At 39.6% G+C, this 14,310-nt stretch overlaps 1 protein-coding gene across 1 annotated transcript in view; it reads left to right on the top strand.

Moving 5' to 3' along the window:
• The first annotated feature begins 2,097 nt into the window (after positions 1 to 2,097).
• Fdx1 (ferredoxin 1) overlaps positions 2,098 to 14,310 on the top strand; it is a 44,667-nt gene continuing 32,454 nt past the window's right edge. The window contains exons 1-2 of the mRNA XM_087212361.1: positions 2,098 to 2,466; positions 10,027 to 10,151. Of these exons, the coding sequence (XP_087068487.1) occupies positions 2,282 to 2,466; positions 10,027 to 10,151 (310 nt within the window). The 5' untranslated portion in view covers positions 2,098 to 2,281. The remainder of the gene's footprint in view (positions 2,467 to 10,026; positions 10,152 to 14,310) is intronic.

The raw sequence follows: 14,310 nt of genomic DNA on the forward strand, positions 1-14,310 counted from the left end.
TCTTTCTCGCTGGGTCTAACACTCGGTAACTACACGTTGCTTTATCTATGTTCACAAACCATATGCTTACAATCCTCACTGTATTCTGTGAATGTTGATGTCTATAATCTTTGGAGTTAACACTCTTGTTTTTGAAAATCTGAAGAACATTTTTTTTTTTTAACTCAGGACGTTGAGCTTGTGGGACAGGTGCAGAGCCAAGGAGCTAAATCTCTGGCCCTGGAGAACATTTTTTCCATCCTTAGTCACCTTGCACATGGATAATGGATTCAGATGCTAACTAACAGAAGTTATATGACAGCATTAATTTATTCACAAATGCTTATTGAACCCATGACATCTTCAACACTTTGTATCTGGCATTACAGTAGCTACTAAGATGACTATAGAACTATCCTATTTATACAAAGAAATATCCTACAGAACAAAACACTGTGCCATAACCAAGTCAATGCTGGATTTAATTTACTACAGCAGAACCAAGAGAAGAAACATGTGCAACCCCTCCCAACTATTCTCTTCTGACAGTTATATCATCTCACCTTGCAGATTTGATCTTAAAAAAAGTTATTGTTCTTTTAAAACTTCCTTTTTAAGATGACTTGTAAAGGGTTGTTCTTTTTTCTTTATCTGAAGATTGAGGCAAGTAGGAGCAGAATGACTTTTTGCTCTGCCATCAGGTTAAATACACTTCACACTTACCTCCTGTGGAGAGGATTTACCCAGGTCTATATTATTTTGTCCTGAATATCCTTATTTTAAAGGATCTTTTGTGTCTTGTGTATGGTATCCTTAGGGGCAGGTTTCAGGAAGGACCTATTGTCCACAGGTTTGTGACTCACTGTTCTTTTCCCTTGTCTAACCCTCCGAATGACCCTGAAACATTGGACTGTCTTATCTGAGTTATGCAAACTCTGATCCTCAGAAGAGAACAGTTTCCCAAGGTCTCAGATTCTCTCAGAGACAGACCTTGGATTTAAACATTACTATTTCTGACCTCAAAGCTTGTCTTTCCAAAACATATTAACCATGATAAAATGTATTTTAATATTTTTAAAAAGAAACCTCTGTTCATCAAAAGGTTTTCTGCTCCAGCTCATGCACTCAATTACCATTTACTTGCCAGTCCAGGCCTAGGATTATTACTTGCCTTCTTTATAGTGTTGCAGGCAGAGACAGGTGGAGAGTGCCTGCAGTTCCAGGCCTAACTCTCCCGATGCCGCAGAAGGTTGTGGAAGAATCAGATAGAGACCAAAAGCTTAGAAGCAAAGTTGTACTTTTATTCAGCAAGCATACAAGACCACAGCTGCCTTCTCTCAGACAGACAGGCAGGGGTGCCCGAAACGGAGCCACTGTTGAAGGGGGGCTCAAGATACTGGTTTTTTAGTACTTGGGGCCCCTATCCTGCCTCTGGCTGAGGGTGCTCCTACTTGATTGGTTAATGATTAACTTAGCTCATTACTTGGGACAACAGGGAAGGGTCTCTTCAGGGGTCTTTTACATCTTAGGGCCAAGGTTTATTCCTTTTGATCTTAGCAAACCAAGCTTTGCAGGGTACAGCGCGAAGAGGAGGTGCAACCACAGACTGTCAGCTTTTCGCGGGTGGTTAAGCCTGTTCTGCCTATCTGAACTCTTCAGGGGAGGGGGGTGTCCCTCATCTCTCCCTGCCTACGGGTCTCTATCACTACAACAGCCCTACATCTTTAAATTGTTGCTATGATCGTCTAATCATAATTGTTCCTCACTGAATAGTCTACTGGCATTCTGACACTTTCTAAAGTTTCTTACTGTCCTTGTTTGACAGTGCCCAGAATTCTCTTTTGCAGTAATTTGAATTTCAAGGTGTTTTGTTTTGGGGGAGAGGCAGGAAGTGCTGGAAAAGCAAAAGTCGCTTCGTTACCCTGAGTTGGTTTTCCAGTTGTATCTTTCCGGTAGATCTTTCCTGCTACCTTCTAAAATTCATTGTTCTTATGAGCCATATTCAGACAGGCAGAAAGGTGCCAGACGGAAACTGAAGAGGGCTCAGTAGGAGACACTCCAAGGCGCTTAGCCCCGCCCTGAGGGGAAGCCCCGCCCCGCCCCGCCCCGCCCCGCCCCGGAGGCCTAAGAGCGGCCGGGCCCCAAGGCCCAGGCAGCCTAGGCGTTTATAGGTCACGCGGCCCGAGGACGTAGTCTTGGTGCGCCGCTGGGAGCCGGGCTTCGTGCAGACCCAGTGGACCGGACCCTCGCTCAGCCCGTTGGCTGTGCCTTGTGTCGCACGCGGCGGTTCCCCGACCTCAGCATGGCCGCCGCGGGGGGCTCCCGGCTCCTGCTCGCCGCCTCCGCGGCTTTTAGCGGCCCGGGCCGCCGGTGGCTGCTCCTGGCCGGATCCCGTGTGGGAGCCGGCAGCCTACCGGGTAGCCGGGCGCGGGGCCTAGGCTTCGGTGCGGCCCCCAGCCTGCCTCTGAGCTTGTCGGCACGGAACAGGTGAGGCGCGGCGGGGTCGGGGGGGGGGTGTCTCTAGCCGGCTGTCGCGCGCTGCCGACCTCCCTTGCCCTGCGTGGCCGCGCCCAGCGCCCGCCTCTCGGCCGGCTCCGGGGCACCAGTCCAGAGCTCCGGGCTTCGCCTTCTTGCCGCCTCGGTCAGACATTCCTTCCTGAGTCACCACGCCTGACGGGGAATGGGCACCCGGGACCAGAGCTTTCTCTCCTAGCGCCTCCTGTGCCCTCGGGGAAACCTGTGCCTCGCCGCGGTTGGCCCCCAGAGGTTTGGATCCAATCTTTGCGCTGAACCTGCAGTGTCCTTTTTGAGCTGACCGGGTCTGAACACTTGCACTCTTACCAGCGTTCCGATTCTTTCTCCTGCTGTGGTAGGACACTGTCATGAGTTCTTTGGCAGGGCAGTGTCTCTGTTAAATGCACCCTCTCTGTAAAAGAACTTGCTTTCTGTTTATGCACTCTTCTAGTTTAGGAAAAAGGCTAGAAGGATCTGCGTTGGAGTGGTAAGAGAGGGTTGTTACTTTGCATGATCTTCTTTTTGTTTGGTACCAGGGATCATACTGGGGACCTTGTACTTACGAGGCAGGCAGCAGAACCACTGAGCTAAATCCCCAGCCCTTTGTACGAATCTTGTTTAACTTTCACAATCCTTGTCAGTCTTTTTTCCTACTTGTAAACAGGTGATGAACAACAGTGTAGAGTTTATAGGATTATTTGAAGAATAAACGAGATAATACAAGTAGTACATGTAATCTTGTGCCTGGTGGATAGTGAGGGCTCAGTTGATGTCACTTGATAGCAACAGTTTCTTAGGCTTACAGTAATAATTTGTCTTAAATGTTGACATGTGAAAAGTTTTTCCAACAATACGTTTAAGTTTTATATTCTTGGACATATTTTTTTTTAAAAGCATAGTCCTTTTAGATTTTTTTTTTTTTTTGGTACCCGGGAGCAAATTCGGGTCCTTGCGCTTGCACGGCAGGTGTCGGAACCATTGAGCTAAATCCCCGGCCCCTTTTAGATTTTTTTTTTTCAGGTAAAAATTTGCTCATAATTTCAGAGAGTAGCAGCTTGGTGGAGATTTATGTAATGCGGATCTAGAATAGCTGGTGATCCCAGGGTGTAGTGTAGCAGGAAGCAGGAACTAGAGGGAGAATTGTGGAATTTGTATAAGATTGCTGAGTGTCAAGGATTTATGCATCTGACCCATGCACCTCTTAGGCACTGGGTGCTCAACTATGGAGGATTAATTTGTTCCTGTATCCCTCCACCCTTCACCCTCCACACACTACTCCCCACCTACCCCTACCCTGCACTTGATACCTTTGACCTTCTCCTGTGTGGGTGCCTTTCTTCAGTGATTACATTCTTGGAAAGTTGTGTAAAATGCAGGACATATGTTGAATGTGTATATAACTGATATTTAATGAACACGAGTGCTTTTATGAAAGGGAATTATCCCACCCAAAATTTGAATTTGGATATGTCAAGTTATTTTAACATCTGTTCTATTCCTTCATAATTCTGCTATTCCTCTCATTGGCACATTTTCTTTTTTCTTTTTTTTTTTCCTCCCGGCCTTCTAGGAATGGCATCTTTTTACTGGTCAGGAAATACGAGATGGTCCCTGACTTATGATAATTTGACTTTAAAACTGTGTTTTGAATTTTTTTTTTTGTATTAAATTCTTTTATTGGTTATTGGTACATTGTAGGTATACAACACAATTACAGTTCTCATTGGGAATTGTACCTTTACATAATGCATCTTGGTTCTTATTTTTTCCCCATTCCTAGCCCTCCGTTCATGCCCTCCACCCTTCCCTATTTACAAAGACTTTATTTCCATTTTTTCCATTTCTCAGCATTTTTCCTTTCCCTTCTTTCCTCTCCCCTGCCCCTCCCACTACCCCTACCCCTTTGGACCTTTTCTTCCTATTTTACATTATCAATTATTCATTCTAATCATTGCTACATTTTAGGTATACAATATAATGACATTCATCATTGGAAATTTGCACCTTTACATAGTCTCTCTGGGTTCTTATTTTTCACTCTTGCCTAGCCCTCCCTCCAACCCCTCCATTCCTCCCTATGTACAAAGATTTTGTTCCTATTTTTCCATTTTCTCATATTAATCCCATTCCCTTCTATCCTTTCCCCTAACCCTCCCACTTCCTTCCCCTTTGCCCCTTTTCTTCCTATTTCACATTACCTATTATACATTTCGTCCTTATTTACACTTTCAGTTTCTCACGCCAGAGAAACTATTCGGTATTTACACATGTGTGTCCTATTTATTTCACTTAAGAGTATCGCCTCAATGTGCCTCCACTTAGCTATAAATGTTTCTAATTTCTCATTTTTTATGGCTGAGTAGTACTCCATTTTATAAAAAAACCACATTTTCTTTATCCAGTCTCCAGTTGATGGGCATTTGGGCTGTTTCCAAGTTTTAGCTATTAGAGACTGTGCTGCTATGAACATGGGTGCACATATATCACTGTGGTATGATTCTTTTAATTCTTTGGGGAAGATCCCCAGCAGCGGAATAACGGGGTCAAATGGAACTTCCAGTCCTAGTTCTTTGAGGTATCTCCATACTGATTTCCACAGTGGTTGCACCAGTCTACACTCCCACCAGCAGTGGAGCAGGGTTCCTCTTTCCCCAGAGCCCTGCCAGCATTTGTTATTGGTTGATTTCATGATAGCAGCCATTCTTTCTGTAGTGAAGTGGAATCTCAGCATTGTTTTCATTTGCATCTCTCGAACGATCAGTGATGTTGAGCATTTTTTCATGTATTTATTTGCTATTTCTACTTCTTTGTGTGAGAAATGTCTGTTCATTTCAGATGCCCATTTTTGGATTGGGTCTTTAAATTTGGGAGGTCTGATCTTTTTAAGTTCTTTATAGATTCGAGATAGTAGACCTTTGTCTGAGGAAGAGCAGGTGAAGATTTTTTCCCACATTGTGGGTTGTCTCTTCACACTGCTGGTGGTTTCTCTTGCTGTGTGGAAGCCTTTTAATAAGAAGAGATCCCATTTGTTGATTGTTTGTGCTAGTTCACGGGGAACTGAGGTTTTGTTCATAAGATCTTTTCCTACACTGATGTCTTCAAGGGTTCTACCTAACCTCTGTTCCAACTGGTTCAGAGTTTCTATTTTAATATTTAGATCTTTAATCCATTTTGATTTTAGTTTAGTGCGTGGTGAGAGTTATAGGTCTAGTTTTAATCTTTGGCAAGTTGAAGCCTAATTTTTCCAGCACCATTTCTTAAAGAGGCTATCTTTCCTCCAGTGAGGGTGTTTGGCTTCTTTGCCGAAGATGAGATGGCTGAGTGTGTCTGGCATTGTTTCTGCATCTTCTAATCTGTTCCACTGGTCCTCCAGTCTGTTTGTTTGCCAGTACCATGCTGTTTTTATCACAGTAGCTTTGTAGTATAGTTGCAGGTTGGGGATTGTGATACCCCCTTGGCACATTTTCTAATGATGGTCTTGGACTTCCTTTTAAAGACTTTAGAGCTGCAACTAGATTTTCCAATACTTATTATCGCAGACCTGGACTGTTCAGTATGGTAGGTGCTAACCACATGTCACTGTTGAAGTTTAAAGGGGCTGGGCATTTAGCTCAGTGGTTGCACTGCCTGCTGCACAAATGCAACGACCCGAGTTCGATCCCCGGTACCCCCCCCCCCAAAATGGCTGTTGAAGTTTAAAATAATTAAGATTATAAATAAAGATTCAGTCTCCAGTTATGTTGGTCACATTTCTAGGACAGAATGGTAGCTGTATATGACCAGCGCCTGCAGTGCTGTGGACATTGTAGGTGTAGAACATTTCTGTTACTGCATAGAGTTGGATTGGACAGAGCAGTTCTGAGCTTGAAGTCTAACATTTAGCTATCAGTAGTTGAATGTCATTAAAATTCCTTTTACTCTAAAATATTGTGACACAGTACTTTATATTTTGTGATGATTTAGATTAAAAAGGGCTTTTACATATGTTATTCCGCTTGACTCTTAAGGCAATTCTATGATGTAGGAAGGGGAGATAAATGGCAAAATTTAGCAAAACCAGAACTAGAATTTCACTAGATTTGGTTAGCTTTTTGAACATCATGATAATTGATAATCATTTTTTTGTGTGGTGTTGGGATCCAGATCTAAGCCAGGGTTTATGCTTGCCAGGCCAGTGCTCTGGCTTCACCCCAAGCAGAGAATTCTGTAGTCCATAGTTTAGTGAGTCATTTGGGAGAGTTAAGGTGGTTATGGAAGTAGGGAGCCTGAGACTGGGGGCTCTCTTCCTGGGCGAATGCCCAGGTTACACTATAGTGAAAGGGTGGGCATCAGCAGGTGTGGCTTCCTTTTCTACCTAATACAGGAACCTTCTGAGCTCTGTAACACAGCAACCCCTGACAGCTTTGTCACAATCTGTGCTGTGATCAAGCAGAATAAATGGGAAAGGTGCATAAAGAGCAACAAGTGAAGAAAATATAGTACTTGTTTGCAGTGATGGCTGATTACTTGGTAATGATAGATTTTGAAGGATTATATTTATTTCCTAGTACATGAAATCTTCCCTTTTTTGGGACCAGCTAAGTTTTTTACCAATTCTTAAAATTGGAGAAAAAACTACAAAACCCACCATAACCAATGAGTAATAGGGAACAAATAAAAATTACTTAGGCTACTGGGGATATAGCTCAGTGGTAGGGCACCTGCCTATTATGTGCAAGGCCTTGTGTTTGATTTCCAGCATCAAAACAAACAACCCCAACAAAAACAAAATAAACTAGAGATATTTGGGTAAAGTACACGTGTGTAATTTTTTTCTGTGTAATGTTTTAAGGAACAAAGTATTTCCACCAACTTTCTCTCTTTTAATTCTTTAAATTAAAATCAGTTTATTTCTTTAATTCACAGTGTGGTGAAGTTACTATTCCAGTCTTCCCGTGGTCATCTAATGAAGGTTGTTAGAACCAGGACTAGAATCTGCATCTTTTGACCCTTCTGCTCTTTCAACTGTAGAAATACCTTTCCTCTTTCATTTTGTGCTTCCTTTCTTGTCCTTTGGTAAACTGATTAGTACTTTTGCTTGGCAGTTTTCTTTTTGTGGTCCCAGGGATTGAACTCAGGATCTTGTGCTTGGAAGGCAGGTGTGCCACTGAGCTAAATCCCTGGCCCTGCAGTTTTTTTAAAAATAGGGCTGTCTACTTTTAATACAGGTCAGGTCTTAGCAGGAAATGTTATCTGGACTTTACAGAAGAGGCTCATGTGAAAAATTCAGATATCTTTGTTGTAAGCTTAGCTGTAGTATGCTCCAAAAGAACAGCAATCCTAAAACCTCAAGCTTTCAGTAATTCTATAAATGGTGGAATTCTTGTTGCTATTTCCTGTAGCTTTAGCCTAGTGTGTGCAAGGCCCTTGGTATGGGTGTTTGTCTATATTAAATCTCTAGATTTCTCAGCTGGACTCAGAGTCATGTTTCTATCAGGCTTTGGGATAGTCTCATCTGGTTTTTCCATTATTAAAGAAGTCTAGATTTGAACTTGTTTCCTTCTTTCCCAAAGCTCTTCCTCCTCCTTTGTTGACCCCAGTTAAACTGTACTATCCAGTTTCCCAAGCTGGAAGCCTCAACGTTATTTCTTTCCTTTCTCTCAATTTGCAGTTATATAAATGGTCTCCAAAACATGCCATTCTATCTAGCGATAAGCTCTTAAGTCAATGGCTTCAACATCGTTTAGTTTGTGTTCTTCTGCTAACCTCCAAAGTGGTCTCCCTGACTTGACTCTTGGGATGTCTTCATTCTCAGCCATTCTACCCTGGAAAAATGTCAGTTGTCTAGTTTAAAATCATGATTAATACTTGAGAATACTTAACGTTTTTTTTTTTCTTTGCCTGTACTGGGAATTGAACTGAGGGCTTCGTGGGTGTTAAGCAGGCGCTTTACCATTGAGCTACATTCCCAGCCTTTTTTATTTTTTATTTTGAGACAGTGTTTCAAGGGTTTGAGGCTGGCCTCAAACTTGGTATCTTCCTGTGGATTATAGGTATGTGCCACTGGATCTGTCAGGAATACTTGTTTTAAAAGGTTTTTTTTTTTCTATAAAAGAAAGTTTGGAGAACACAGGTTCTTATGAGGGTCCCACATACACACTCTACCCCCCCCCCCCTTACAGTTTGATAGTTTTGTTTTTGGTATGAGAAACTGAAAGTGTAAATGAGGGTCAAAATGAACAATAGATAATGTGAAATAGGAAGAAAAGATCCAAAGGGGAAGTGGGAGAGGTAGGGGAAAGGAAAGAAGGGAAAGGAAAAAGTATGAGAAAAAGAAAAAAATGGAAACAAAGTCTTTGTATATGGGGAGGTTGTGGAGGAGTTGAAGGGAGGGCGGGGGAATGGGGGAAAAATAAGATCTTTTTTGATTAACAGAATCATCTTTTTTTCAGGGTCATGATATGAGGGATAATATCCAATGAGTAGGGCTTCAGTTGCCTCATTTGTGAAATGAGGTAATTGGATTTGATAATTTTCAAAATACTTATACCTCTGAAGTTTAATTCTGGGTTTTACTTATAATAGAATTTTCTTTGATGGACTGACTATTGCCATCTGTTGGTAGTAGTGAAAATTATAACTATTTCTTTTGGGATTTTTTGACTACACAGTGAGACCAGGCTATCCTCAAACCTGATGCTCCTGCCTCAGCCTTCAAAATGCTGGGATTATAGATGTGTGCCTTCACACCTGGTTAACTCATTATTTTAAGTTGAAGTATCTCTTTTTAATTGGGAGTAAAAATGATAATGGTGGAGGATAAGGATCTAGTGGCTAGTATAGTTTTTTGAATTTTGGCACGATACTTGTGAGAAGGGAAAGAAATTAAGTTAGCTACTTAATAGATGGTATCTTACAGGAAAACATAAAAGGTATTTTATTTTTCAAGATACAAGCAAAAACCTTTTTTTAGTTCTATTAGTTTTTGAATATGTAATGTAGAGTGAAATGAAATTAAATATTCAGATACTCAAAAACTATCAAACTGGTACCTCTCAGAATAGTTGGTATCTTATCGGGCACCCTCCCAGTGATCACTTGTTGATGCCAGAATGAAAGCTCACCATAAGTCTGGTGTTGACTTTTAGGGCTACATTCATAGAAGACATAGTTTTTCAGAAAGCTATGTGAGAGCAAAATAGGTTCAATCTCTACACTCCCCATCCCCACAGACTTCATGAATGACAATGATTACTAAATGCTTTCACTATCTGTGACTTGTGGGAAGATAGACACTGCAGTCCACCAGGTGTCCTTGACCAGGTATTAGTTGCCATTTCCTTTGAGGTGATAAGAGCTTGTCACTTGGTAGCTTGATGGAGAGATAGGCCTTTGGTTTTTGGTGTGTTCTTCATAAATAAGCTTTCAAAAGAAAAGAAAATTCTGTGTAAGAGTATATTCATACACATGAATGTGCTTCCTTTGGCCTTTCAGGTTAAAAACAAAGTATGTTTGAACTTACTAAAGATACTAAATAACTGCTTCCTTTTCCAGCTCAGAAGATAAGATAACAATCCACTTTATAAACCGAGATGGTGAAAAATTAACAACCAAAGGAAAAATTGGTGACTCTCTGCTAGATGTTGTTGTTGAAAATAATCTAGATATTGATGGTTTTGGTGAGTATGAAACATTCCTTAAAGTTGATAAGTGAAATTTTTTTTATTGGTATATTTTATTTTATTTTTTGATTTTTTGAAACAGGGTCTCACTGTGTAGTCCAGGCTGCCCTCAAACTCACTGTGTAGCCCAGACTGGCCTCAAACTCTTGGTGATCCTCTTGCCTCAGCCTCCCGAGTGCTGGGACTACAGGCATGCACCTCCATGCCCACTGGATCTATTTTAAATAGGTTTCATTTTTTTGAAAGTAATTTTAATCTATAGCTTACTAGGTAAAATACTAAAATTCAAGATGTGTTAGTATTTTATTTTCATTTTTAAAGACTGATAGTGACATTATTCTAGTCTTTCTAAAGAATTTAAATAACCATGTGGTCAGAATTCTACTGTAGCCTTATTACCTTATTTTTTATCTTTCTGATACAAAGCTGAGGATAAGGAATAGGGTTAAAAGATACCAGTCTAGAGGTAAATATATCACAGAGGACTATTTAGTTTTTAGTTGTTTATTTATTTATAATTATTATTATTTTTGGTGGCACTGGGCATTGCACCCAGGGCCTTATGTGTGCTAGCCACATGCTCTATCACTGAAGTATGTCCACAGCCCTTTTTATTGTATTTATTTTATTTAATTTTTAATTTTCATTTTTTTTAGTACTGGGGATTGATAGGACCTTATGCTTGCGAAGCAGGAATGATGCCACTGAGCTAAATTCCTGGCCCAGTTTTTATTTTTTATTTTTATTTTTATTTTTATTTTTTAACCATTATGCAGACATAATGGTTACATTGATTGTGGAGAGTTTGTACATGTGTATAACACATTTTAATTCTTTTTACTTTTCCTTCCCCTCCCATCCTTTCCTGCTACCTCTAACTCATTTCCCTTCCCATTTGCAAAAGCTCTAGTTCCATTTTTTCTTCAATTCACTTTTAAAAAAAAAAATCCCTTTCCCCTTCCCTCCCTTCTCCCTTTCTCTATCCTCCCTGCATCCCTTGTTCCCCTTCCCATTTGATAAAGATCTCCCTACTTCCTATTGTGCTATCTGTGGTTTTGCTAAGTTGCCCAGGCTGAACCTGAATTTATAATCCTCCTGCCTCAGCCTCCTGAGTGATTGGGATTTTAGACATGGACCATCAAATCTGGCTTTGGAAATTATTCTTAAATGTCAGCTCACATTCCTAGGAAAGGTAACTTATCCTAAAAAGTGTTGTTTAGAAAATTTTTAATATTTATATTTTGAAGTGTATTTGTTACCCATGTATATATATACCAAGCCTATGTTTCAGCAATTGACATCTTTTATTTTTTCAGACATACCCTGTGTATCACCTGGGAGTTTTACTTAAACGTCGTCTCTGTCTAGAATGGTCATTCTCAAAGAAGGTTCCCTTGACCATTGCCATTTATGTGCCATTCCTGGGAAAGGCATATTCTCAGGCTCCATTTCAGATTTTCTGAGTCCAGGTCTGGGACAGCACCTAGCAGTGTATGTGTTAACAGGCTGCTCTGTGATACTGATGATGAATGTTCAAGTTTGAGAGCCACTGGTCTAGAATGAGGTCTAAGGAGCATAACTGACTGTGCCTCTTATCATGACACAGTTCACTTGCATTTTTAAGAGCTACTGTATTTATAGATCAGAATTTTTTCTTCATTTTCTCCATGATTATTAAATCTACCTCCCTGTGTTAATGCTCATTATAGTTCCTTATGATGATAATTATATATATTTAAAAAGTACTAATAAAAAAAAAAGGAAAAAGAAAAGGTATAGACAGAGAGTTGGCTCTGTAAGTCCAGGACCCAGAGGAGAGGTCTGAGCCAAGGATGTAAAGATGCAGAGATGTTTTTAACACCAAAAGATTTGAAACAGTCCAGTACCCATCAATAGAGAACTAGTATGTAGTGAAACAATGGGATATTATGTAGTTTTCTAAAAAAAAAAAATGCTAGAACAAATATTGTAGTTTACCTGTTGGCAATGGAGAGTCAGAGGGAAATGTTTGTTATAAAACTTCTTATGCTTTTTGATTTTCTAACAATGTAAATAGGTTACCTATTTCAAAATATATTTAAGCAAAAACCAAGGAGACAATATAAATGTTCAATAATAGGAATTAGATCCATGATACTATTTAAGAATAAGATTAAAGAATTAATTAAATTTTAAAGAAGAGTATGTAAGCATTGTGAGTGTTTGCTGTGAATTAGTAGTAACACAGAATAATGCTTGTGGGTGAAAAACACAATGTATTTAGTTGTTTTGCTTCCTATTTTTCAGGTATACTGAAAAAGTACTAGAGTGAGAGGTATCCAAATGTTTAATACTGACTTCTTGCTCTGATTGTAGGTTTGTCATCACTGTCTTCTGCTTTTTTTCTGTAGTGACATAGTATGTATTTTAAAACCCAAGACTCTTTAAGTTACTGACCTTCCTGTGTCTCACTGTCATTATCTATCAAATGAAGCTAATAATAGTACTCACCTCATATGGCTTTTGTAAGGATTAAATTAATATGTGTTCAGAACGTATCTTGACACATAGCAAGTGTTTTAAATATTTGCATTTGTTTTTATTATATAAAAATCGTACATATACACAATGACATACTACTTCATGCCCATTAAGATGGCTTTTACCAAAAAACTGAAAAATGACAAGTATTGACAAGGATGGGGAGAAATTGGAACACCTGCACATTTTTGGTGGGAGTATTAAATAGTGCAGCTATTACAGAAAACAGTTTGGTGGTTCCTTAGAAATTAAACAGAATTATCATTACAAGCTAGCAGTTTTACTCCTTGGTAGTGAGATTCAAAAAATTGAAAGCAGGGACTGAAATAGATACTTGTATACTAATATTTATAGTAGCATTATTTATAGTAGCTAAAAGGTAGAATCAGTTGTGTGTATAAATAGATGAATAGATAAACAAAATGTGATATAGACATATTAGAATATTATTCACCTATGAGAATAAAATTCTGACACATGCTGGAACATGAACCTTTACTATACTAATCCCCCAAATATAAAGACCCAATTCATAAATGGGCATCTGAAATGAACAGACATTTCTCAGACAAAGAAGTAAAAGCAGCAAACATGTGAAAAAATGTTCAACATCACTGGTCATTCGAGAGATGCAGATGAAAACAACACTGAGATTCCACCTCACCCCAAAAGAACGGCTGCTATCAAGAAATCCAGTAACAATGTTGTCGGGGGTGTGGAGAGAAAGGAACCCTTCTCCATTGTTGGTGGGAGTGCACACTGGTGCAACTACTGTGGAAATCAATATGGAAATAACTCAAACAACTAGGATTAGAAGTCCCATTTGACCCAGCTATTCCTCTGCTGGGTATCTTCCCAAAAGAATTAAAAGAATCACACCACAGTGATATATGCTCACTCATGTTTATAGCTAAAACTTGGACACATCCCAAGTGTCCATCAACTGGAGACTGGATAAAGAAGATATGGGTTTTTAAAAAAAAAAAAAAAATGGAGTACTCAGCCATAAAGAATGAGAAACTAGAGACATTTAAAGCTAAGTGGATGTATATTGAGGCCATAGTCTTAAGTGAAATAAATAGGACACGTGTAAATAACAAATAGTTTCTCTGGTGTGAAAAACTAAAAGTGTAAGGATCAAAATGTATAATTGTTATTGTGTAATAGGAAGAAAAGGTCTAAAGGAGTAGGAGAAGTGGGAGGGGTAGGGGAAAGGAAAGAAGGGAAAATAAAAAATGAGAAAAGGAAAAAAATGGAAACAAAGTCTTTATAAATAGGGAAGGGTGGAGGGGGTGAAGGGAGGGCAGGGGAATGGGTAAAAAATAACCAGGATAGGTCATGTAAAGGTACAAGATCCCAGTGATGAATGTAACTATATTGTATACCTAAAATGTACCAATAAACTTAATGGAAAAAAACCCCATATAAGCAAAGGCAAAAAAAATACTACACTAAGTGAAATATCCATATACAGTATCCAATAAGGTAGCCAGTATACAAATGCTGTATGATTCCACTTTCATGGGGTACTTAGAATAGGCAAATTCATAGAGGAAAAATAGAATGGAAAAGACCAGGGACTGGAGGAAAGAAGAGTTATTGATTAGTGGAGTATAAAGTTTCTGAGATGATGTAA

This window comes from Heterocephalus glaber, unplaced genomic scaffold, assembly GCF_053883595.1.
Source record: "Heterocephalus glaber isolate CG9 unplaced genomic scaffold, H.glaber_assembly_v1.0 deba00001429, whole genome shotgun sequence".
Classification (NCBI taxonomy): Eukaryota; Metazoa; Chordata; class Mammalia; order Rodentia; family Bathyergidae; genus Heterocephalus; species Heterocephalus glaber.